The sequence below is a fragment of the Onychostoma macrolepis genome, chromosome 16 (assembly GCF_012432095.1).
Source record: "Onychostoma macrolepis isolate SWU-2019 chromosome 16, ASM1243209v1, whole genome shotgun sequence".
Taxonomy (NCBI): domain Eukaryota; kingdom Metazoa; phylum Chordata; class Actinopteri; order Cypriniformes; family Cyprinidae; genus Onychostoma; species Onychostoma macrolepis.
The window spans coordinates 4,839,235-4,867,025 of NC_081170.1; the positions used below are offsets into that span (position 1 = coordinate 4,839,235).

At 35.3% G+C, this 27,791-nt stretch overlaps 1 protein-coding gene across 2 annotated transcripts in view; it reads left to right on the forward strand.

Moving 5' to 3' along the window:
- Positions 1 to 27,791, forward strand: part of csmd3a (CUB and Sushi multiple domains 3a) — a 288,864-nt gene that overhangs the window by 91,454 nt on the left and 169,619 nt on the right. For both annotated transcript variants that reach the window (XM_058747031.1, XM_058747032.1), the window contains exons 8-18: positions 268 to 355; positions 1,662 to 1,786; positions 6,311 to 6,432; positions 10,210 to 10,313; positions 14,875 to 14,987; positions 15,100 to 15,282; positions 18,948 to 19,274; positions 20,280 to 20,474; positions 22,874 to 23,012; positions 24,560 to 24,747; positions 25,214 to 25,402. In XM_058747031.1, coding sequence (XP_058603014.1) covers positions 268 to 355; positions 1,662 to 1,786; positions 6,311 to 6,432; positions 10,210 to 10,313; positions 14,875 to 14,987; positions 15,100 to 15,282; positions 18,948 to 19,274; positions 20,280 to 20,474; positions 22,874 to 23,012; positions 24,560 to 24,747; positions 25,214 to 25,402 — 1,773 coding nt within the window. The remainder of the gene's footprint in view (positions 1 to 267; positions 356 to 1,661; positions 1,787 to 6,310; positions 6,433 to 10,209; positions 10,314 to 14,874; positions 14,988 to 15,099; positions 15,283 to 18,947; positions 19,275 to 20,279; positions 20,475 to 22,873; positions 23,013 to 24,559; positions 24,748 to 25,213; positions 25,403 to 27,791) is intronic.

Here is a 27,791-nt window from a genome sequence, read left to right on the forward strand (position 1 = left end):
ACGAGTGAATTATCGAGTCTTATTCAGGACCCCGGTCTGCTGCCAAACACCCCTTTCTAAACGCTTCCCTTAAATTATCCACATAACGTTGCCTCCTGCGGTAATTATCGCAAGCTAACACCTATTTATGGACGAGATATTACGCCAACTTCTCTTTTGATTGAGGATGAAACGCGATGTCTGATAACCAAGGCTGTGTTCACAGGTGATGAATGCTGATGGTTTTGTGTTGGCTTATGTCTCCATATGCTGTTTCTTCTCCCACAGTGAATGAAGGGATGGTCAAGCAGGTCTCCAACTTCTGCCCGGACCCCGGGGAACCGGAGAACGGCAAACGCATTGGCACCGATTACAGGTAGACAGGCTGTCCACACCGGACACATGGATGCAGTTTTGTTTGAAGAAATTGATGGGGCAGTTGTGAAGTCGTGCAGTTTTGATGGTATAGCTCATGAATTAGTTAGGCCATGCACGTATAGTTTAATATGATCTTTTACTGTTTTGATAGCTTATGAACAGAAATATTTAATAGATTCTTTATGCATTTACAAATTGAAACTGAAATATTAAACAGTAAAGTATCCAAAATTAATGAAACGACAATTAACACTGAGTTTGTTTTGACATGTTCTCGTTACATGTTCAATGTTATAGTCTATTTTATTTGCTTAGATATTAATATTTCACTTTAATTTAATATTAAATATTAATTGATGTTAACTTTTAATTAATTAATTTTTAATTGCAAATCATTTATAATAAATCAGCAAAAATTATATTCTGATGATAGAAATAATATTTTATTTTCCATTTAATTTGCTTTAACATTACACATTCAGTGTTATATTTTCTTTATTTGGTTAAAAATTTATATTTTGCTTTGCTTGAATATTATTTCAGCTAAATATTAATTGAATATTATTTCAGTTAAACTGACACATTTATTTTCTATTTTCTCTGACTATGAATTTAAGTATACACATTTTATTGAATTAGCAAAAAACAAAAACAATTTGAATGTTTTATTTTCTCAAATATTAATTATATTATATAATTATATATGTATAAATATTTTAAAAATCTAATATTAATTAATTTCAAATATTATTTTTTCTAAGTTAAATATATCAGTTGCATTATATTAGCAAAACATTTATATATTTTATTAACATGTATGCATATATGTATTTTGTTTGCTTAAATTTTTTTTTTTTTAATACTTAGCTAAATTAATTCAACATTTTATTTTATTTATTTAATGTTAGTTCAGCATAAATACTCATGATGTTATATGTAATCTTATTGTAAAGTATTACTGACACTGTGACATTCTGATGACAGTCACAATGACAATTCAACAAAACATTAAAAAGGAATAAATCACTTGGTTTACATACGTGCGTACGTACGTATGTTTACAAAGTGGGGACAAAATTAGCGATGGAAACAAAAAGTAATGGGAACATTTCCTGAAGAGTGGCTATGCCTAGATGTTTCAGTTGCAATGAAATCCCTGATTATATTCCTACCTGACATTTGCTCTGACATGAGGCCGTGACACGCAGCGCTGATCAATCTGTCGGCACGCGTGGGAGGCGCTCGAGGAGAATTCCTTCATTGATTCTCTGGCTTTCGTATTTGTTCTCTCTTCAACATGGCAGCATCAGTGCAACGGTTCATTTCACCTGCGACGGGGACCACGTGCTTCAGGGATCCAAGAGCATCACGTGTCAGAGGGTCGCCGAGGTGTTCGCGGCCTGGAGTGACCATAGACCTGTCTGTAAAGGTTAGACTATTGCCTTCAATAAACCCTGCTCTGAGCAGGATTAGACCAGACATCTGATCTACTGATGTCTCAGAATCCCACAATTCAATACCATTGATTCTTGGTACTGATTACAGCTGAGTTTTAAAATAATATTTCACAAAAATATGAAAATTGACCTCCTGTTGTTCCAAAACTGTATTATTTCCTTCTACAAAAACCCATTTTTCATACAACAAAAGTGGATAGTTATTTACAGCTAAGTGAAACATGACTCATGTGAACCAATGATGTCCAAACCTTGTGCTTTTTTGTTCTTTTTTATTTTGTACTGTTCTCTGAGGTCCACTTATAATGTTATCAAGATTTTTACATAAGTAAAAATAAGCTATTTTCTGTCTTGTTTTTGACCCCCATCATTGGGGTGCTATGTTTGAATAGACGTGGTGGATTGTAGACTCAGAAGTAAACGCCCACTGCTATGATTGGCTAACAGTTGTGTATGTTTGACAGCGTATATTTAGGTTAAAAACACATAAATACCTCAATACATATCAAACGATCTGTAAGTAGAGACAAAGCAATAGTGACCACGAAAACAGTTACTCATACTTGTGTGTTGCGACATTACTGTCGGATCCAATATAGTCGGCACAGCATCGTCTTTTAGTTTAAATTTTTCTGAAAACCGCATTGAATTGTGCCTTGTTTGTAAACGAATCCGTGGTAAAATTAAGTGAACAAAGGAACAAGTTCTTACTGACGCGGTCTGGATCTTCGTTCAAAATAAAGTTCATCCACTCTTTCCTAACGTTGGGATCAGAAGGAAGGAAATGCAAACACTGTTTTCCACAACTTGGCACTGCACAGCATCTTGTTGTCTTTAAAGCAATCTTTATCGTTTGGTTTCTTCGTTGCTTTTACTGCTCTTGTTATTTAGACTATGTGCGTGAATTGGTGGGCAGGGCTAAACAGGCAGTGATGTAGAAGCAGGCGTTGATGTTCTTCTGTGGAGGTGATGTTTAGCCACACTATTACATCATAGAGTCGTACATTCCATAAGCTGTTGTTTTGGCAGACTACCTTCAATATTAGCTGCCTTTAGACTAATGAGAAAGTTTTGAGTTCTGAAACGTACACTGTAAAAGAAATCCCATCAAATTTACGGTAAAAAAACGGCAGCTGTGGTTGCCAGAATTTTAACGTAAAAATATGGCAGCAACATTTTGGGGTTTACGGATTTAACTTAAATTTACAATCAAAAACCGTATTTCTTTAACTGATGTAATGTTAATATACCAACCTATTGAAGTTCTGAAATCTGTTTTGTACCTACACTGATAACCATCAAAATCAGGTGGTGATGAGAAAGTCACACGATGAACCAAAGCTCACCACAAGCAGCTTTTCCACAAGCTGAGAAGGCCAATACTAATATATATAGAAGGTGCACAATGTCATTCACACAAACACTAAATACCATCACGGTGAGACTCATTAAACATAACTGATAAGAAAAACTAAGAAGAAACATAGTTATTTCAAAGAAAAACATCAAATTTGAAATGCAGCGCAGGGAATTCTAGGAATGTCAATTTATGTTTTTCCTGTAAATTTTACATTCTTTTCACTTCCAAAAACTGTATTATTTCCTTCTACAAAACTAGTGCTGGGCGGTATGACCAAAAATGTATATCACGGTATTTTTCAAAATTATACCGGTTTAAAATATGACAGTATTTATTTTTTCATGCATGATCGGGTGTTAACCACATTTTCTACTGATTGAGAGAGGAAAAACTGCAGTAGATTGACTTAGAATGCCCTATTTTACTGTCATGATGAGCGAATATTGTAGAAAAATTCCACACTAAATAGTGACTAAACACGACCCATTAATACATGTTAACCAGGAGTCATTCTCATTTATAATCGCGACATCGTCTGATAAAATCAACATGCATCTAACGTTATACTAAAGAGAGGCTATGCGGTGGTTTTGGCTATATTACTTTTTTGTCTCATGCAGCGCACTGCCTGCGTCTGAGTAAACTAAAAAAAAAAGTGCATAATATTAACAGACGAACTATGCTCATATTTATAATTCCAAACAGTCGCGGTACGGCCAAATGAATGCGGTGCTTCTCTGCCGCTCGCTGCACAGAACAGACTCAGAGAGACGCGACGTTGCGCTGGGAGTCAGATCTCGCGCTCGGGGCAGCACTGGCGACATCTTCCAACTGAACCATAGCTAAGGTTTATCCAAAACATTCGCTAGGTTTGTCAGTTTGTATATTCTATGGAAAAAAAGCCGCTAAAAGGGTCTGAAAGTTGCTAAATATAGTGCTAAAGTCACGCTCGTGTGTGTGAGACGCGGGAGCTGGTGGCGGCGCGCGGTGGATATTGTGGATGAGTTCTTCTGTGTCATCACGTTCTACTAGTTCTACAGCTTCAGAACACGCTTAGTAACACATACAGCTGTGTTCTTGCCACAATGCAATAGTGAAAAGAGACCCCTCTCAAACAGTGTGTCGCGTTCCGAACGTTATTTAAATAACACCGGTATTGCGGTATTTTAAAAATTCATATCATAAGAAAAATAAACACCGGTATTCGGTATGAACCGGTATACCGCCCAGCACTAACAAAAACCCTATTTTCATACAACAAAAGTGGATAGTTATTTACAGCTAAGTGAAACACGACTCATGTGAACCAATGATGTCCAAACCTTGTGCTTTTTTGTTCTTTTTTATTTTGTACTGTTCTCTGAGGTCCACTTATAATGTTATCAAGATTTTTACATAAGTAAAAATAAGCTATTTTCTGTCTTGTTTTTGACCCCATCATTGGGGTGCTATGTTTGAATAGACGTGGTGGATTGTAGACTCAGAAGTAAACGCCCACTGCTATGATTGGCTAACAGTTGTGTATGTTTGACAGCGTATATTTAGGTTAAAAACACATAAATACCTCAATACATATCAAACGATCTGTAAGTAGAGACAAAGCAATAGTGACCACGAAAACAGTTACTCATACTTGTGTGTTGCGACATTACTGTCGGATCCAATATAGTCGGCACAGCATCGTCTTTTAGTTTAAATTTTTCTGAAAACCGCATTGAATTGTGCCTTGTTTGTAAACGAATCCGTGGTAAAATTAAGTGAACAAAGGAACAAGTTCTTACTGACGCGGTCTGGATCTTCGTTCAAAATAAAGTTCATCCACTCTTTCCTAACGTTGGGATCAGAAGGAAGGAAATGCAAACACTGTTTTCCACAACTTGGCACTGCACAGCATCTTGTTGTCTTTAAAGCAATCTTTATCGTTTGGTTTCTTCATTGCTTTTACTGCTCTTGTTATTTAGACTATGTGCGTGAATTGGTGGGCAGGGCTAAACAGGCAGTGATGTAGAAGCAGGCGTTGATGTTCTTCTGTGGAGGCGATGTTTAGCCACACTATTACATCATAGAGTCGTACATTCCATAAGCTGTTGTTTTGGCAGACTACCTTCAATATTAGCTGCCTTTAGACTAATGAGAAAGTCTAAGTTCTGAAACGTACACTGTAAAAGAAATCCCATCAAATTTACGGTAAAAAAAACGGCAGCTGTGGTTGCCAGAATTTTAACGTAAAAATATGGCAGCAACGTTTTGGGGTTTACGGATTTAACTTAAATTTACAATCAAAAACCGTATTTCTTTAACTGATGTAATGTTAATATACCAACCTATTGAAGTTCTGAAATCTGTTTTGTACCTACACTGATAACCATCAAAATCAGGTGGTGATGAGAAAGTCACACGATGAACCAAAGCTCACCACAAGCAGCTTTTCCACAAGCTGAGAAGGCCAATACTAATATATATAGAAGGTGCACAATGTCATTCACACAAACACTAAATACCATTACGGTGAGACTCATTAAACATAACTGATAAGAAAAAACTAAGAAGAAACATAGTTATTTCAAAGAAAAAACATCAAATTTGAAATGCAGCGCAGGGAATTCTAGGAATGTCAATTTATGTTTTTTCCCTGTAAATTTTACATTCTTTTTCACTTCCAAAAACTGTATTTTACCGTAAAATTGTCTGAAATGTCTATTACAGTTTTTCATCGTATATATTAGGGGAACTTACCGTTAACCATTTAACAGGATTTTACTATAGCATTTTCACCGTTTTTTTACCGTTAAAATCACGGTCATTTTTTACAGTGTACATGATGTTTTTGTATTACCATGACCTCTTATACTGTATGTCAAAATATCAAGGGGATTTTGGTTTCTCCGTTCATGAACCCTTTAAATTACTTTTATTATAGCATTCTGCCTAATCTTTTTTATTATTACTTTTTATTTATTTGGCATGAGGGTGAATAAATGCTAAAAACATTTACATTTTTTTTAAGAGTCTATTCATTTAAAGTTTACTAGTGCAGACTTCTGTCCACAAAATCTTTGTGTGTGTGTGTGTGTGTATGTTAGTCTTCTCTAATACATTATAAATGATTACTTCTCTGTATTTCTCTGTTTTGCAGCAAAAACATGTGGAATGAACCTCTTCGGCCCTTCAGGAACGTTTACATCACCAAATTTCCCCATCCAGTATGAGAGTAACTCGCAGTGTGTTTGGATTATCACCGCCAGTAACCCCAATAAGGTAAAACAATAACCTGCACACACACATCGCTCCATATCTGACTCAACCCAACACTTTTTATGAGCATGTCAATATCTTATATCTTAAAATGACATATTTAATAAAAAGTAGTTCCAGTATGGTTCTATCATTTTTATTGTTTTACAATAATAACAGTAGTTTTATTTATTTAAAACCATGGTCAGTTTTTTACAATGATTTAATGTTTCTCTTTTTAGTATGGTTACGTTTACCTGTTTTTAAGATGCTTTTCTTAAAACCGTTGCACTGTTGAAACCTGCCATTTCTATTTTATTTGCTTAAATATGAATATTTGTACTACATATTAATTTAGTAAAAATATTTATTTAAATATAATGTAATATTAATTTATCAAAAATAAAATCATCAAATCATATGATTTTTTTTAATGAAAATGTCAGTATTTTATACCTAAAAATGACATCCAGTATATAATGAATCCTTTATTATAAAACAGATTATTTCAACATGATTCTATCAAATGTTTTACAATACCAACAATAGCTGTAGTAAATAAGGTGTTTTGGCATTTAAAACAGTGGTCAGGTTTTTTATGGTTTTAAAGTCATGGAATTTTATTTTTATGATTTTGCAAAAATGTTAATTAAAAAAATAAATGTAATTAATTTAGCAAAATTTACAATACTAACAATAGCTCAAGTAAGTATGGGTTTTTGGTATTTAAAACCATGGTTTGTTTGTTTTTAAAAAAAAAATGTATTTACTGTCATGTAATTTCTTTATTTTAATATATATATATTTAGATGCTTATCTTCGGTTTTGCACCGTCAAAACCTGCCATTTCTCTTTTACTTGCTTAAATGAACCTCATTGACACAGAGGTTAATTTAGCAACAAATGAATGAATGAATAAATAAATATGTAAATTATGTAGTATAAATTTAGCAAATATTTTCAGATTTAATGTTGTAATTTGTATTTTATTTTCTTAAAACAAAGCAAAGTCTTTTTTATGAGCAAATCTGTATCTAAAAATGGCATATTATTAATGTTTTTATTATAAAACAAATAATTCCACCATGCTTATACCATTTTGTCTTCTTTTTCAATATTATTTATTTACAATATTAACAATATGTGTAGTAAATGGGTATTTTGTTAAATAAGGTATTTTGGCTTTTTTTAAAAACCATGATACATTTTTTAAAATATTTTTACAGTGGTGTAATGTTCTTGTTTTCGAGAGGGCTTTATTTTCTTCGAGCGGTTCCTGATGAGGTATCAATACCTCACATTGCTCTCCTGACTCTTGTGCCCCATTGTGCAAGACAAATTAGAAAACATCATCTTTCCCCTACAGCACCTCAAATAATGCAATTCTGGTTTAAAAACGCTAAAAAGATTCCTAACTGTTATATAAATGAAAGATATGCAATCAACAGTAGGTTTTGTGAGTCAACAGTTTCTCTTTCCATGAGCTCTTGCCACAAAAGGCACATTTCAGGTGTAGGTTTTCCATTTTTTTGTACCCATTTTATGCCAGAACATTAACAACCAGCAAATAGCTGATTCGTGTCCTCAATTGCTTCTAAATCTGAGCTTTCCTCTGGTGAGAAATGCAAATGAGCCCTAACACACATAACATTATTACCTCATTTATCTTCGCCCGACGGAATTGCAAAGTTCAAATTTTATTGCGTTTTCCGCAGACCCATTATTAGAGACCCATGGGCAGCTCATTGGCATTATTATTGCGTTAACACAATAAATGAAGTTAATATATGAACTTAAAGGGACAAAGCAGGACTTTCTTATGGTTGCCTGATAGTGTTCATTAGCAAACCACTAATAATATCATTGTAAGTGCTGTAAGACATTTTTTCACACATGTGGACCGCCTGTAAGCTGTGTGCGTGCATATGGATGTTTCTTCAACAAGGTTGTGGGTGCTTAAACATCACCTTATAAGAGAATTCTATCATTAAAAAATATATATATATGAACCTTTACACAAAAATGCCATTTCCATCGCATCTCAATTTATGGGTTTTGAGTACATTCTGTGATGTAAATTACTTTTCTGTAATAAAATGCCTCCTTTGTATGGCTAATTTCATAGCACTTTATATATCATAAATGCTATTACATATTATTCTTAATATTATATAATAGTTTGAAAATGTTTATTGAAAAAGTTTTATATTATTTTCATGCAATACAGTGCATGTTGCAATGGCTTGAAGTCTTTCAAATGTTATGAAACATGTTTACTAACGTTCAAACGTTTAGGGTTCAGTTTTTAAAAGAAATTAATTTTAGTCAGCAAAGGTGCATTAAATTGAACAAAACATTTCATAGTGTTACTAAAATATTCTATTTCAAATAAATGCTGATCTTTTGAACTTTATATTTATCAAAGAATACTAAAAATGTATCACGGCTTCCACAAAAACATTGAACATTTTCAACATTGATAATATAAGAAATGTTTCTTGAGCAGCAAATCAACATATTAAAATGATTTCTGAAGGATCATGTGAGACTGAAGACTGCAGCTGAAAATTAACAGGAATAAATGACATTTTACAATATATTCAAATGAAAAGCAGTTCTTTTAAACTGTAAAAATATTTTAGAATATTACTGTACAATTTTACTGTATTTTTAATCAAATAAATGCAGCCTTGATCATCACATAATTACATTTTTAAATTATATTTTAAAATATATTCAAATAGAAAAGGGTCATTTTAAATTGCAATAGTATTTCACAAGTTTGCTGTTTTTGATCAAGTAAATGATCAAATAAATTCAGCCTTGCAGACCCATAATCTTTAAAGTGTAATGATTTGTTTTTTAATTCTTTGTCTAGATCAAAGTTTTATGAAATATTTATAAATTCATGTTTTTTTCATATTTTGTAATTTATTTTTCATATTTTAATATTTAAAAGTCTGGTTCTGGGACGACATAAAAGAGAAGCATTTGAAAAACATCAAGAAGGCTTGGTGAAAACTTTCTATGACTTTAATGTGACCTTTATTTACCAAAGACAAGCCTAGTTGAAATCTGTTAGCGTTAATAAAAATCAACCCACGAGACACAGAAGTGGCAGCCGTTGAAGAAGCACCCATATACCTTAAGTGCATGCTTCGTTTCCTCAGTGTGCCATAAACGTGCCAGAAGGCCGGTATTCATGGTGTCTAGCTAAATGTGAGTAGCGGCAGCTCCCCGGTGTCTCCAAATGCACACCGGGGGGTGATTATGCAAACAGGACGTTGTTAATGTACAAGTGAGCGTTTGAAATAACACGGAACAAGCGGAGCACATCTCTCCAATGTTTACTTGCGAGCTTGAGCCGCTGATTGAAAGCACTCCCGGAAATTTGTTTTACCCTCAACATTCATTGGACTGTGCAAATGATTTGTTGGATAATTGATGCATTGCCCCCGCTGAAATTTTTCGGTTATAGCGCCGTGGTTCAATGGGGCCGCAGAGGGTACGAGCAAATGAACTGAAATATACAGGCGACATATGCTGCAGCCAAGTGCTGGCCCCGGTGAGCTCATGAATATCATATTTATTGAGAATAGTGTGTATCATTTATATTTGATGATGTCTGAAGCGCTCTAGTACTGAGAAACTTAATTAAGACGGTGTGAAATGCACACTACTCATTCTCCGTAACAGAGAGCATATGGAGAAATCCCTCCGGTCAAGGTGCTTCATTGATTCGAGTGGCGTTCCATTACAAAGACTTCTAACGCTAATTCAGTGATTTTATTCCCGTCGCAGGTTATTCAAATCAATTTCGAAGAGTTCGACTTGGAGCTGGGATACGATACGTTGACTGTCGGAGATGGTGGAGAGGTTGGCGACTCGAAAACAATCATACAAGTGTAAGATTCAGAGTTGTGCTGTTTTCTGTATTGCACTGCAAAGACACCAGAAGCATCTGTAAATCAAAATAAATTACTTGAGATACAAAATATGCTTAAGATATGTGAAGGCTATTTAAATGCAAGAAATTATGACACTGAACTCAGTATATTTTTCCTTCCTCATCAGCAAATTGTTTATAAACCTCGCTAAATTGAATTAAATTCATGCTTGGAATAATATTTTGCCAATAGATAAAGAAAAATAAACTGAATTGAAGGTCATAATATTTTATGCAATTTGATTTCTCAAGTTTGGATATTTTCACTGGAAAACATGTCAAAATTATTTTTGTAGTCTTGAATAAGTAGCGTTGACCGTTGACTTTCATCTAGAATATTTTAAAGAGGCAATACTATCTTTTTCATTTCACTTTTTCTTAGACCAACAAGTCACAATTAGTTTTACTAACTGTTTACCATGCACATACATATACAGTGAGGAAAATAAGTATTTGAACACCCTGCTATTTTGCAAGTTCTCCCACTTAGAAATCATGGAGGGGTCTGAAATTGTCATCGTAGGTGCATGTCCACTGTGAGAGACATAATCTAAAAAAAATCCAGAAATCACAATGTATGATTTTTAACTATTTATTTGTATGATACAGCTGCAAATAAGTATTTGAACACCTGTCTATCAGCTAGAATTCTGACCCTCAAAGACCTGTTAGTCTGCCTTTAAAATGTCCACCTCCACTCCATTTATTATCCTAAATTAGATGCACCTGTTTGAGGTCGTTAGCTGCATAAAGACACCTGTCCACCCCATACAATCAGTAAGAATCCAACTACTAACATGGCCAAGACCAAAGAGCTGTCCAAAGACACTAGAGACAAAATTGTACACCTCCACAAGGCTGGAAAGGGCTACGGGAAATTGCCAAGCAGCTTGGTGAAAAAGGTCCACTGTTGGAGCAATCATTAGAAAATGGAAGAAGCTAAACATGACTGTCAATCTCCCTCGGACTGGGGCTCCATGCAAGATCTCACCTCGTGGGGTCTCAATGATCCTAAGAAAGGTGAGAAATCAGCCCAGAACTACACGGGAGGAGCTGGTCAATGACCTGAAAAGAGCTGGGACCACCGTTTCCAAGGTTACTGTTGGTAATACACTAAGACGTCATGGTTTGAAATCATGCATGGCACGGAAGGTTCCCCTGCTTAAACCAGCACATGTCCAGGCCCGACTTAAGTTTGCCAATGACCATTTGGATGATCCAGAGGAGTCATGGGAGAAAGTCATGTGGTCAGATGAGACCAAAATAGAACTTTTGGTCATAATTCCACTAAACGTGTTTGGAGGAAGAAGAATGATGAGTACCATCCCAAGAACACCATCCCTACTGTGAAGCATGGGGTGGTAGCATCATGCTTTGGGGTGTTTTTCTGCACATGGGACAGGGCGACTGCACTGTATTAAGGAGAGGATGACCGGGGCCATGTATTGCGAGATTTTGGGGAACAACCTCCTTCCCTCAGTTAGAGCATTGAAGATGGGTCGAGGCTGGGTCTTCCAACATGACAATGACCAAGCACACAGCCAGGATAACCAAGGAGTGGCTCTGTAAGAAGCATATCAAGGTTCTGGCGTGGCCTAGCCAGTCTCCAGACCTAAACCCAATAGAGAATCTTTGGAGGGAGCTCAAACTCCGTGTTTCTCAGCGACAGGCCAGAAACCTGACTGATCTAGAGAAGATCTGTGTGGAGGAGTGGGCCAAAATCCCTCCTGCAGTGTGTGCAAACCTGGTGAAAACTACAGGAAACGTTTGACCTCTGTAATTGCAAACAAAGGCTACTGTACCAAATATTAACATTGATTTTCTCAGGTGTTCAAATACTTATTTGCAGCTGTATCATACAAATAAATAGTTAAAAAATCATACATTGTGATTTCTGGATTTTTTTTAGATTATGTCTCTCACAGTGGACATGCACCTACGATGACAATTTCAGACCCCTCCATGATTTCTAAGTGGGAGAACTTGCAAAATAGCAGGGTGTTCAAATACTTATTTTCCTCACTGTATAACAAATCAATTCACACAAGTATCAGATTTAGTGTCATTCTGAAGTTGTGTGTCAGGAGTGTTTTCTATATTGTATGGCAAAAACATCTATCTCAATCAGTATCTTGTTTTCCAGATAAAAATCACTTGAACATCAAGATAAATTTACCTGAGAAACCAAATATGATTAAGATATGCAAAGGCTATTAAGATATAAGAAATTAAGACCTTGCTTTCCCATTAGTAAACTGATTGTAAACTTCATTTAATTGTATTAAGTTCATGCTTTAAACAAGAACTGTTTGCCAATGAGGTAAGAAAAATAAACTTAATTCAAGGTCTTAATATCTTATGCAATTTGGTTTCTCGAGTAAATATTTCTGCTTTTAAGGATATTTTAGCCGGAAGGCAAGTCAATGATTTTTGTAATCTTGAATAATTAACATTGACCATTAGCTTCCAGCTAGAATATTTTATAGCAGCATAATGTCTCTTTTCTCACATTTTTATTTTTTCCCATAAAGTTTTCTTGCACCAACAAGTCACAATTTAGTTTTACTAACCGTTTACCATGCACAGGCATTATTAAAATACATAAATAAAATTCATAGCAGGCAATTCACACATGCAATTTGTGAATAAAATAATTTTGTTTCAGACAGAAAATGAAGTGCTGAAGTTAGACAAGTTGTGGCATGCCACTCATTTCCGGGTGTATATCTGCATACTACATTTGATTTCTCTTCTTTTTGATAGTACAAGGAAAATGCTGATTTCCCCCCCTTTAAGATATCCAACTTTAATAGACTCCAGCGGCTATTTTTTTTTTCTTCTTTTATCTTGCATTTTGTTCAGCTTTGCAGCAGTTATCCGTTTCAACAGCATGAAAGCCACAAAACCATAAAAACTGCACAGGCACAAATCCTCCGGCTGTATTTTTCTCCCTCACAAACATGTTTTTCCGTCCACCTCTTCTTGCCGTCAGCCGTATGTCTCCGGGAATCTTGGGTAGACACACTTTGGTGATGGTCTGTGCTGCTTTCTGGTGCATTTGGCTGGCTTTGTTCCAGCTGCGATCCATTGAGCGCTCACAGAGCGTTCCTCAAGGACAAAAGGCTCTCGCTGCCAGAACACTAATACATACTGTAAAGCTCAATTAATGCCTTTCTTCAAGTTTGTGCTGGTCAAATTAGCTTAGTACTTTTATTATGCTTTATTTACACAATCTGTAACACACGTATTAGCATGTACCATTCAAATATGGTGTTTTTAGACCCGTATCATGGTAATACTATACTTTTTTTTTAGACATGGAATAGCGTTAGAAAATAATTTAATAGTCCGAGAGAATATAACAGTCATACACATTATACAGACCAGACAACGGAACTAAGAAAACCCTGAGCGTAAATACACAGGGAGAGTGTAATCAGGGAGAACAGAAACAGGTGTGTGGGACTAATTAACAGATGAGGAAGCTAAATAGGAAATTAGGCAGGCGGGAAGAGGGTAAACAGAAAAACTTAACCAAAACAGACTATATTCCTGACTATGATTAATACTATGATTTAAAAATGGATCATGGTAATACTATGGTTTTAGATGCTACCATGATGTTTTTTGAAACACGAAATGTAATTGAATATAAGTACTACATGGCCAACTTAAAATTTTAAGGCAACCAGCTTCAGCAGATTTCAACTTATTTTTGTGGGAGATTCTCAAATTTTTGTTGTATAAACTGAGCAAACTCAAAAATCTGCTGAAGCTGGTTGCCTTAAAATTTTAAGTTGGCTCAACTTTTCTTTTTTCTTTTTCTTTTTTTTTACAGTGTATGCTACCATGGTAAAATGATATCAAAATGATAAACCGTGTCCAAAAAACATGATACTCTGTACTAGTATATTTTGATACTTGTCTAGTACTTTTTTGTAAGCTTTGTTTGTTGTTGTTTTTGGAATATGTATATGGTAATACTGTTTTTTTAAATAAATATCAAAAATCAGTAGATGCACTACATTGATGAATAGTAACAGAGATTTTGACATTGTTACAAAATACTTCAAATAAATGCTGTTCTTTTGAACTTTCTAAATAAAAACAAAAATATTAAGCAGATTAACTGTTTTCAACATTGATAATTTACTACTAATAAAGATTTGTTTAGCAGCAAATCAGCATATTTGAATAATTTCATGTGACACTGAAGGCTGGATTAATGATGCTGAGAATTATAGAAAACAGTTCTTTAAAATTGTAATAATATTTCATAGTATTACCGTTTTTGCTGTATTTTTGTTCAAAGAAATGCAGTTTTGGTGGGGGTTTTTTGGTGCCGACCCCATACCATTGAGTACTATATAAATATAGTAATCATTCAGTACTGTAGCACATATCAGAATACCTTAGTATTAGCATCTGACAGCTTTATTATAGCATGGCACTGCCACAGTAGTGTTCAGTATGCTGAGCTCACAGACTCTTATTTTCTTTTGTTCACTCTGCATGGACAGGTTAACGGGCAGTTTCGTCCCTGACCTCATCGTCAGTATGACCCATCAAATGTGGCTGCATTTGCAGTCTGATGAAAGTGTGGGCTCTATTGGCTTTAAGATCAACTATAAAGGTGAGTCTGTTCTCTGCCTTAGCTTCTTAGAGTGCCCACATAAATCACTCGCTGGCTCAAAAGCTTTACTGCTGTTTTTCTCCCTCCTCTCGTCTCTCTCGCCTACCTACAGAAATTGACAAGGAAAGTTGCGGGGATCCCGGCATCCCTCTGTATGGACTCCGAGAGGGCGGGGGCTTCTCCAACGGAGACGTGCTGCGCTTTGAATGCCAGTTCGGATTCGAGCTCATTGGCGAACGAATGATTTCCTGTCAGAATAACAATCAGTGGTCTGCTAACATCCCTATCTGTATATGTGAGTGCTGCTAGACGCTTCTCTGTCATTATTTATGTGCTTCGAAGCCTAAATGTTGTTTTTTAATCTTCTCTGGAAAAAAATGTGATTTTTCACAAAACGTCTGAGCATTTTTTTTTTTCTGCTATTCATGCAGTGAAAGTTGAGGGTGCGTTATACTGTCAAGCTCTAAAAAACAATTACAATAAAAGTGCTTCCAAGTTTTCTGAACAAGGAATAACATTGCATGAAGAAGAGATTGAAATTCAAGCTGATGGAAACCAGGGTTATTATAGTTAACTAAAACCAAGCCCGTGAAAAAAATATATATATATATAATATAAAACTTTAACTGATATGAAAAAAAAAGAAAAAACAAACAAACTTCTATTTTATCTATCTATATCATCTATCTATCTAGATAGATAGATAGATAGATAGATAGATCCTTCGTTTAAGTCTGCCTGGGAAGTTCTTTCTTCGAAAGTCGTAATTATGATGTGATTTGCGTTATTTTAGTCAGAATAAAAATGGGTGCTTTGGGCAATTTCATTTTTCTTTCTGTCAGACTGGAAGCTTTTTAAGTGCTAATGCAACAGAATGAAGAGCAAAGGATGTGCATTAAGTGTGTAATCGATACTTTATGCATTTCATCATTCTCATACTGCCACAGAGAATGATGGGAAATGTTGTCTTATCACACAAGCCTGTTGCTTCATTAACTGGCTAAGTGAGTAGTATTTTCTGCTGAGCACGATCACTATTCTTCATTAACAATTTACAAGCTAAATTATGTGGTTAACACTCACAATTAAAACTTAATTATGATGATCAATACCATTTGGAAGGTAGAATAATCTACCGTGTATTATGTTTTAATATCATATATATATTTTTTTTGACATTACCATTATGAATGCCATTGTAATTTTTATAGTGACGTTTGAGGTCGATAATTAAAAAAATAAATAAATTGAACGACATTTTTAAATTTGTAAAAACTGTTATTCTCTCCAAGGATGTATTTGATCAAAAATACAGTAATTAAGCAATGTTGTGAAATATTAAGATTTTAAATAACTGTTTTCTATTTGAATATATTTTAAATATAATTTATTCCTGTGATCAAAGCGTCATTACTCCAGTTTTCAGTGTCACATGATCCTTCAGATATCATTCTAATATGCTGATTTGTTGCTCAAGAAACATTTCTGATTATTATCGATGCTGAAAGCATTTGGGCTGTTTAATTTAAATTGTTTATATATGTTTATACGTGTTCACTTATTTTTGTTTTTATATTCTTCAAGAAAAATAGATTTTTGGTGGATATAAAGTTCAAAAGCCTGTATTTGAAATATAAATATTTTGTAATATAATAGTCTTTACTGTCACTTTTGATAAATGTAATGCATCTTTGCTAAAAAAACAAACAAAAAAAGTATTAAATTTCTTTCAAAAAACAAACTAATAAATAAATAAATACATTTACAAACTGTAGTCTACAATTTGGCTTTAAAAAAAAATAAAATTCTGGATATGTGCCACTAACAATTCCATGATATCATATATCAAAGTTAAAGAAGAGAAAAAATAAAATCACTCTATGTTAATTCAGAGTTTTCCAATGCTAATCATGACATTTTTGCCATTATACTGTAAATGCGATCATTCTAATAAGACTTGAAAGCCAGCACAAGTCCTTCTAGAAAGTTCTTAAGAGCTCGGAAGTCATAATTGCTATTTGAAGTGCATTTAAGTGATCATAACATGGACATGTCGCCAATTCATGTTGCCATGATGTAATTTTCCTGCCAACTGCGACTAAGATGAATGGGAAATACTAACGTTTAGCTCTCTTCAGGTACATTAGGCCTTGGAAGTAATTTAAGACCACAGTTCTCCATCTATCCTCGCTAGCTCATTACAGAGATGAGCGCTGACGACCCTTTGCATCTCTCTGAGTCGGTGAGACACATGTCTAAATGAAATGATGTCGAGAGGTCGGACCAATTAAAACCGTGTTTTATGTCGGTGTGTGTAAACAAAACAACCGCTGCGCTGTTAAATATGGCTAACAGACTCGAAAGGACAGCTGCGCTCTGGCAGATGATAAGATGACAATTCTCTGGGAGCCCGACAAGTAAACAGCACCAAAGAGCAATACCACTTCAAGAGTTTTAAAATTCCCAGTGTGCCCTGCACAATGCAGTTTAATGCAATTACTGCTTCCATTACAGTACAATAATCCCTGAAGGAAACAGGTGCAGCATTTTTTCTATCCGCAACCCTGCTGTCACACATCAGCGTGTTAGTTATTGCTTAAGGCAAGTCACTGGAGGTGAATAGGGTAAAAAATTTAACTTGGATATCACCATACTTTCCCCAGTTGATGTTACAGGTTCTCAAATTAAATGTTTAAATATGCAAATATATCATTATCTAATTAAATATGCATTCATTTGCATACAATTCCAGAACAGAAATCTGAACATTGGGTAAAGCCAGGTTCTTGTTTTATTTTGTTGACATATTCGAGTTGAAGGTTTTACAGAGGCTCTCTTATTATCACTCCATAAATCAGAAAATGCTGTCAGTAGCCAGAAAAAAATAAATTAAAAAATCAGCGTATGCATAAAATGTTATATAAATCAGGCGAATGATATATGAACAAACCCTTCTCTAAAACCCATCAGAATATAGATAGGAATAAAACAGTAAAGTTTAGTGGAAGGGCTGTTGAAGTGCAGATTTTTATTTAAATATATGTATAAAATGTTATATAAATCAGGCAAATAATATATGAACAAACCTCTATGTACAATTTATCAGAATATAATAATAATAATAATACATGAAATACCATATACAAAAGACTAAAATAGAATATAGATATGAATAAAGCCATAAAGATTGGTTTATGTACTGCTGAAACAGATTTCTGGCTTGCTGCATGAGAAAAAAAAAAAAAGCTCATTTTGAGAATGAGTTTAAAGATATGTATTGTATGCCTTCAAAGATATATATTGTAAATGAATTTCTAGGCACAAAGTATACAATACTGGTATATATAAATATGTTTATTATATGCTGTTATAATATTTATTTATTCAATTTCATTTTAGGAATTTTGATATGTGCTTATGTGATTTTACATTGTTTTTAAGGGTTTATGTAATTTCAGTTTTATTTTTAGTAATAAAATAAAATAAATAGTGCTTCAACTTAAACCTATTTCAATTAGTTGCAAAGGCAACGTCTCTAATTAAAAAAAAAAACTTTATTTGTTATTTATATTTTGTATTATTTAATCTTTATTTCAATCACCGAATGGAGACTAAATGGAGATTTGTAGCTCACTGCATCAAAAACAAAAAACAAAAAACATTTTGAGAAAACGGCCTTCAAAGATATGTCTCATAATTGAAATCTACAGATAAAGTGTAATGAACTGAACACTTAAATGTGTAGTTTGGATGTTTTTTGGCTACTAGTCTGAAAAAAGAAACTTTATGAAAGCAAATCAACCCAAAATTTCTAAATTGACCAGTGTATGAAAAAGACAGTGGTCTTTAACTTGCATCTATGAGGTTTTAGCCAAATTTGATGCCTTTAAAATGAATTTAGATTAGTCTTTGCTGCTTTTGACCTTCACATAACTGATCAGCATCTCCTCTCTCTCTTAGTTCCCTGTATGTCCAACTTCACGGCGGCCATGGGAACCGTTCTGTCTCCAGACTATCCCGAGGGTTATGGCAACAACCTCAACTGCGTCTGGCTGATCATCGCCGAACCGGGCAGCCGCATCCATCTGGCCTTCAACGACTTCGACCTGGAGCCTCCCTACGACTTCCTGACGGTGAGGGACGGGGAGCTGGTGGATGCTGTGGTGCTGGGACGCTTCTCTGGGGCGGAAGTGCCTTCGCACCTCACCAGCAACTCCAACATCCTCCAGCTGGAGTTCCAGGCCGACCACTCGATGTCCGGCCGAGGATTCAACATCACGTACAGCAGTGAGTGCTTCGCTTTTGAATGTGTTTCACGTAGCGGTAAAGATTGTATTCTGAATAAAGTAAAAACAGTAGAATTTGTTTTCTATTTGAATATATTTTAAAATATAATTTATTCTTGTGATTGAAAGTAGTTTTTTCAGCATGCTAGCATACTATGCATAATAATTTTGCTGTATTTGTTGACCCCCCCCCCCATTTTCATTGTTATCATAAATGTTTTTCATAAATATCAAATATCATAAACTTTTATAGCATTTTTATTATATTTAGTATGTTTTCATTTTTTCATTTTAGTTGGTTTTTAATATTTCTATATAGCTTTTTTTTTTTATTTCAGTTTTAGGTTGTGAATAAATTAAATAGCCTTTCAACTTGAACATTTCAGTTACTAAAAAAACCCCGTAGATGTCAATTATTTTCCAATGCAACATTTATGCATTTTATTTTAGTTTTTTATGTTTATGTTTTGTATTTACTATTTGTTTAGGTTTTTTTTATTATTATTTAATCATTATTTTAATTACTGTAAAAGATTTGTAATGCTTAGTAAACAATATACAAACATACACATACTGCTCACACACACACACAGTATGCTACAGTAAACAAAAAAAGTGCAATGGTTGGCTAAAAGAATTAATACTCTTAAAAAACTTTAATGTTTGCTAACAACATTTTTGGCATGCGAAGCATTGTCTTCAATCGGATTCCGAACAGCCGTCAAGTAGGACATATGGAAGGACATATTTTCCTCGATTTAATTCATAAGCCATTTATCCACCAGCATCAAACAACTTAATCCTGTTCGCTGAACATCATACCATTAGCTCAACCAAAATAATCCTTAAATGCCTGTGCGACAACGTACAGGACCCTAGTGTTCACCCACAATCCTCTGTTTCCTATAGTTTGATATTCCATTATGCATTCGCTCTTTCCTTTCCATTTCATTAAGTAAGTCACGTTGCAAGTAACAAGCTCTCTGCTTTGATGTTATTTGTTCAGCGTTTGGACACAATGAGTGCCCGGATCCCGGAGTGCCTATGAATGCCAAGCGCTTTGGTAATAATTTCCAGCTGGGAAGCTCCATATCGGTGGTGTGTGAGGAGGGCTTCATAAAGACTCAAGGCTCGGATACTATAGTGTGTGAACTGGAGGCGGGAAAGGTGATGTGGAGTGGTTTGATCCCCAAATGTGAAGGTAGGTTTCAAAAGTGTTTGTGTCGTTTAATCTTTTCTGCGGAATAAAGTTATCAAAGCTCAGCTCAGGAAACGCTGGCCTTTGAGTAGCTGTTGGATGTTTTTTGAAAGATTGACGAATTATCTAAATTGCATCCCTTGAACTCGTAGAAAAGTGGTTCAGTTCCACTTATTATCAGAGTTGTTGTATCAACAGTACAAAAGACAGATGAAAATGGTAAAAAACATTTGTGTAAACACCAGCTCTGATTAGAAAATATTACTTACCTGCACCTGCATCAAACAAGAGTTTACATTATTACTCAGATTTTTCCACATGTGAGGGATAGGGGAGAGCGGGGCACAACCTAACACTTTTTGACTTTCTCAGTTTGTGTAAATCCATGTATAACTTTTTTATCCACAGTAATTTCACAATTTTCCAGTACAAATATGACGCGTTGTTTCATAATTATAGCATATATACGTTTTTCTTTATTTACCCTCAAAAAGTGAAATGTGACAACATGCCCCGTAGGTGGGTTACATTGTAACATCTGAGGGGCACATCGTAACATGACCATATGACAGCTTAAAATGTTATCTGATCTAATGAAAAAAATATATGAAAATGAAACTGAAATATTTTGTCAATAAAATAAAATAATGGCATTTTTTAAGAATTTAAAACAATCTGATTTTGGAGTTTGACAATGAACACATTGCAACCATGCTTGGTACGGCCCATAAATGAGCCAAGTTGCTTTTCTTGAAATGATCATTTCTGAACATTAAATATTGACTGTCAGTCTTTTTTCACCTGTTTCTCATAGTTTCTCATTAAAATGCATTAAAGTAAACAGTGCAAATTATATCGCTAATGTTATTGAATAGCATAGTGTTATGACGTTCCCCATCTGCGCAACTGGAATTTAAAACTGGTTAGTGTCTTGTGCTAGTTAGCGAAGCGACTGATAAATAACAGATTGGAGATTAAAATAATAGCAGATTTCTCTCATTTTAAATGAATACTAAAAACTGAGATGAAAAATTTACTTAAGCCAGAAATTTACTTTTACTAAGGTAAAAATAAATTTTCAGCGATATCTTCAAAATATTTTTTAATTTTGGTGCACATTTTTCTCTTTATAGTGTTGAAATGGCAACTAGTTATTCTAGAATGTGTGGAAATATTTATACCACGTGTGTTACAACTAACCACGCGTTAGTTTGTGCCCCGCACTCCCCTACTCTTAACAACTAAGTTAAGCGAAATGCCTAAAACAGCTAAAAAAACAAAACAAAACAAAACAAAAACAGCCAAAACCAGCCTGATTGATTAGTCTAGTTTGTTTACAATGGGAATAACTGATTTGACCAAGTAAAAGCGGTTGAAAACTCTTTAAAACCAGCCTGCTAAACTAGCTATTACATGGCATGAGACCAGCAAAGACGAGCTAGCCAACTTAGGCTGGTTTTTGACAGCAGAGATGTGATTTACTGTAGTAAAATTAATGTAAGACATGGTCACTACTTCATGCGGATGAGTTAGTGGAAAATACAAGGGCTTACCAGCAAAAGTATGACTGGTAGTTATGTATTTTGACATAGTCATCTGCATCTTATTGATTAATGGTGCTGTAAGCAGCCATTTTGCTAACTTCCGCCTTTTTGTTTACATAAGTCACACAGCCTCTCTGTAACATCCAGCTCCACAAAGACATCAAAAGTCAAATTTTCTAAAGTGTAAAAGTGTAAAGTTGGTCTGTTATCTTGTTTGTGCAACAGAGATGAATGGTAATGTTAACATTTAGCAATTAGCTTTATTTATGCTAACAGACAGCTTTCTTTAAATATTAAAACTTCCTTTCAAAACTGAATATGAGAAATGATTGACATGTAGAAAGCATGCCGTTTACCATGATAAAATCACTGACAATCACAAGAGTCTGTTTTTTCTCTTAAATGTGAAGTTTTTGACTCGTTACCGAGTGCAACTGTCATAGAGATAAGTGGGAATGCTAACAATTAGCTAACAAATCATTTTATTTTTGCTGACAAATTTTATAAGTCCTTTTTTGCAAAACCGAATATGTGAATTGACTGACATGCAGAAAGTGTTTCTGAATGGATAAAAAAAAAAGTCTGGTTCGCTCCCCTGGCTCTTTTTTCCTGCTGTTTACAAAAACCGGTTTGATTTCTCAAGACACTTATTTTAGTGAAATCTGTCAAGTAGCAGGAGCGTTTTGTGCGTTTTATTAAAAAATTGCTTGCAGCACCTTTAAATCAAGAACTTTTTCATCTCCAAAGATATTCAGAGACACTGCACTGCAACAACAGTTGATAAGAAGAGGTTTCTTTGTTGAATCGAAGTGTTCTAATAAACATTCTGCTGGCATGTACATAAAATGTTTCCCGCAGCGCCCTGCGGTGGCCATTTCACCGCTCCGGTGGGAGTCATTCTGTCCCCGGGGTGGCCTGGCTACTACAAAGATTCCCTGAGCTGTGAGTGGGTCATCGAGGCCGAGGTGGGACGCTCCATCAAGATAAGCTTTGACAGGTCTGTTGGATAGCTCTGAGAATAGCAACACACAGAGGCATTATTTGGATTCATGTCTGGAGGCATCAGCTCTCCAAGGCGACAAATCATTTCGGCACATATCAGGGTTAAAATGAGCCGAAGTAGCAACATATTCATAGTCATCTTCATCCGGGGTCCTTTGGGTGTGAAGGCCGCGTGGGTTTTTATAAAGTCTCAATGTAACTGTCTGCCGAGTTAATAAAGTATAATGTCAAATGTAATTGAATCGTAAGCCTCAGCTGATCGCGGCAAAGTTCACATGTAGAAACGTCTGAAGGATGCTATTGCTTCCGAGTAATGTTTGTCATAGCGCGTAGACCAAGAGCGCAAGGGAGACAGTCACCATTAGTGTCTATATAAATGATTACATAGTGTTATGTCGACGGGCATGATCCATACGCGTGCTGTTTGCTGTATAAATCTATCGCTGAGTGTGCTGCCCATTGAGGCCGTCTCTGAAAGGGAAATGGAATTAATCTATATCTTATTACAAATGGTTGACTTTATTTGATTAGCACTGCAATGCTTCCCAAGAGTAGGGCATTGAAATAGCATCAGATCTGGAGTTTGATCTAGCTGGCTCCTGGGAGCGGACGCCTCATGATGTATCACAAAAGCTGAGGACTCGACTGGGCGAGCAGAGATTGTTTTTTTTCCCGACACTTTGGCTTTTCACTGAATTCATTTCAATTCTGTCATCGTTTACACCCCCTCATGTACAGCAATCCTGTAGGACTTTCTTCTGTAAAATATAAAAAGAGATATTGTGATAGATGCACTGGCTGCTCTTTTCTATGAAATGAAAAAAACATTAAAGATATCAAAAAGTAGTGTACTGTATGTGGCTAGTTCATTATTTTAAGGCTTCAAATAAATCATATGGTTTATTTGAAAAACAGACTGAAATTCATTATCTAATTAACTGATCCACTAACGGTAGCTCTCAGATCTATCTATCTATCTTGCTCTATTTGTCACGGAATGATAACATATAACATGATTTTAAAGGACTTGGAATATGGTGCACAAGTCTTATGAGCGACTTGCATGATTTATAATAATTAAAATGATAATTTTATGGTACTTTTTATGTAACTTTTGGATCTTTCAGCCCCTGATTATTATTATTATTATATATACTTGAGAAATGAGAAGAGAGAAACTAGGTCGTTATGTAAAAGGTGATATTTTACTGAAGACAGAAAGCCATACAGGTTTGGAACAACATGAGGGTGAGTAAATGACCGTATTTTCATTATTAGCTCAACTATTCCATTAAAGCAAGCTCACTGCAGCAGATCTGTGTTTATTCGCACATCACAAAGCGGTTTGATCCCATCAATAAACAGCAGCGTGAAGACTGGCTGCGCCTGTGACTTCTCATTAAAAGAGGCGGTCAATGAGGAACAGTCGGGCAGCCATGGGTAATGAGCTGTGTATGTGTTTGTGCGTGTGGATAGAAACACATTTCACGTTGTAATATTTATTATCTCTTTTCTTTGATCTGTTTTTTTTTTTTTCGGCAGGTTCCAGACAGAACTCAATTATGACTTTCTAGAGGTTCACGATGGGCCTAATCTCCTCTCGCCCCTAATCGCCTCTCTAAATGGCACCCAAGTCCCTCAGTTCCTGTTCAGCAGTGGCAACTTCCTGTATCTTCTCTTCACCACCGATAACAGTCGCTCTAACAGTGGCTTTAAGCTCTTTTATGAAAGTGAGTCAGCCGTCTTTATAGACCGGGTGCCTTTTGCCTGAGAAATGATATTTCACCCTGAATCGTATCTGTCTCTCCACACAAGCAAACAGCTTGAGGATTTCTCTTTGTAGTATTCTGTCTCACTCTCTCTATTTCTTGCCTATTCTGTCATTTTATTTTCTTTATTCACCCCATTTTTTTCAATTTGGTTGCTTTATTGGCTTGACAAATAACATTCATATTTCATATTGCCTATCCATTTCAGCACAGCTGCATGCAATGCAAATTAAATACTTAATTTGATAGTGATACGCAAGTAACATTAACAAATGAAATAATAATAAATGTGCAATGCAATAAAATAAATGAAACTATACATTTGCCTTTAATGCACAAAATAAAACTGTACATGAAATCGACTATACCTTTAACTATATCTTTAAATTGCATAAAATAATCTCATTTTGCGTTCGCTGTGCTTCAGGCGTCACTTTGGACACTCACTCATGTTTGGACCCTGGCGTGCCGGTAAATGGGATACGTTACGGGCAGGACTTGGCCATCGGCTCGGTGGTGTGGTTTGGCTGCGAGCCCGGATACAGACTGAGCCACGAGGAGCAGTTGGTCTGTGAGAAGAACCACTGGTGGAGCCACCCTCTGCCGACATGTGATGGTAAGCTGTCATCTCAATTACACGTCTTAATTAGACTAATTAACGCTGCTCATTTAAACGGTTCTTTGATTTTTACATTCACAACAATTTCAAGAATATTCAGTTGCATTTTAATTGAAGTCTGGCTGTATATGCATATAATAATTCTCATCACATTCAATTCAGACTGCAAACACCTAAAATGTAATTTCTCTGACAGCAAGAAACATCAGTTCCGAGTTAAACCCAGTTCTCTTGAATCTTAAATCAGTGTAATTGCTTACTGGTTATTTGTATAACAGTGTATTTAAAGATGCACAATAGGTATGGTGCCAAAAATCATATTAGTTTAGTTTATTACGGTGGCCGAGAGAGCTTAATGCGCTGCAACTTCAGAAAACACATGCAAATAGAAAAAGCACCAGCAAATCAAGAAAACATCATCAGTTTGACAGCAGGCGCTGCCAATGCTTACAACACAAACAAATAAAGAAACGCGCGTTGTGAGCATTTGCAGCGCGTGTGTTGTCAAATTGATGAAGTTGTTTTCTTAATTTGCAGGTGTTTTTTCTATTTTCTGTGCGTTGAGCTCTCTCGGCCAACGTAGTTTATATACTTAGGACCTATTATTTTCTATAGTGTCAAAGGAATAATTAATAGAGTCATTAAAGAGCTGGAATCGTAATGATTCACTTCCCTATGCATTATATATAGAGGTTTCAGCTCAGAGTGTTACTGCATATTCTATTCTTAAAAAGTCTGTGACTGAGTTCTCAAAGTTTTGTCTTTTTTATGAACAGCTGTGGCGTTATGAGAGCTGACAAAAGACTTGGTCTATTCAGCTGGATGTAATTGTCAGCATAAGTGTGAATTTTAAACCAGAATAATTCATTGGTAATGTTTGGTTTGCTACCAGACTTCCGACCGATGCTCTGGACTCTCTGTCAAGACATCTGGTACTTGTCGTTTTTTTCTAAAACTTTCTTTAAGTCAGAATAAAACTGCTCTCCGCAGCATGTTTTGCTGGCGTAATGTGACATTTCTGAATGACACAAGACGTTCGGTGAAATAAAATGTAGAACTGTGATTTTATCTGTCAGGAATTGATTGGTTCTGGAGCACTCGCTACCAGAATGTGGCAATTTGATTGTAGGAGCAAGATGTTGAAGACAAACAATTTTTATTTGTAACAACATTTGGAACTTTATCAAGAAAGTAAACAGGGTCCTTTTTGTTGACTTTAACCTTCCGGTAAAATGTTCTTATTTCCAAAAGGGCACTCTTAGCAGGTCTGGCCCATTTGGCGTATTCAATTTTAATGAATTCATGTCATTCTGAATTAACTGAATATGGAGGAAATATTTTGGGTACTTCACGGTGCCGGAGGGAAGAAAGAAAGAGATTTAGGCAGATGTTGAGCCCGAGGCGCTAGACTCTTTTATCGTCTCACGGGGAATGACGCTGACATTCATTATCATTAAAGGTGAAGTCGCTGAGGAAATCTGCCTTCATTCCTTGAATTCTGAAGTTCAGGTCTTAGTTTGGACATCTCAAGAAGCACTGACTATGACTTATCCCAGTTTGCACACTGTGGCTCTGTTCCAAAACTTTGTGGCATTTTAAGGTATAATAAGTTTGCTCCCAAAAAGAAAGAGTAGATACAGCTTCGTTGTGCCACCTAGCCTTCTAGAATACCTTTTTTTGGTTAAAAACTATGGCAGAATTTTTGGTATCCTTCTTGGAGAAGACAGTCCTAAAATGCATTGTGAGGAGAATGCAGAATATGGGCATGACGATACTTGTAATTTATTTAGGACTGTTAGGACATATTGATAATAATAACCCTGTTAAAAGTGGCATATTTTACCTAATACATTTGTGTGCAACTTATTAGCATTGTGCATTGTTAGCTTAGCAATATGCTAATACCATTTTCAACTGAGAGTCAACAATACCATGCACTTTGATTGTATATACATACATACAGTGTGAGATCTGTGCGTCATACTTTTAGTATGTAGTAAAAGTATGGGTTGCAGGCCTATGTCTCTTGGTGAACGTAATAGTAAAAAATAAAAATAATAGTGAACACATCAGTATTTTGCAGATAAATCTAAAGGACGCCATTTCCCATCTAAAGCACTTCAAATCTTTGAAAATGTTAGCTCAGTTTCAAAATGATTTTCTGTTCCATTTCATGCCGTTATCTCTGGCTGTTACTAGTTTTCAGTCAAGTCTTAGCATGGGACTAAAATGTATTTCTTTGGTTTGACCATTACTCAAGATCTATATTTGCCCCAATCAATAGCCTAAGCCCTGCTGAGATAATGCCACCAGCCTATTTCAGCTTTTGGTTTAGTAGAAGACCCTATGATAAGGTTTTTTGAGACCTTGAGTCGCTTTTCAATTG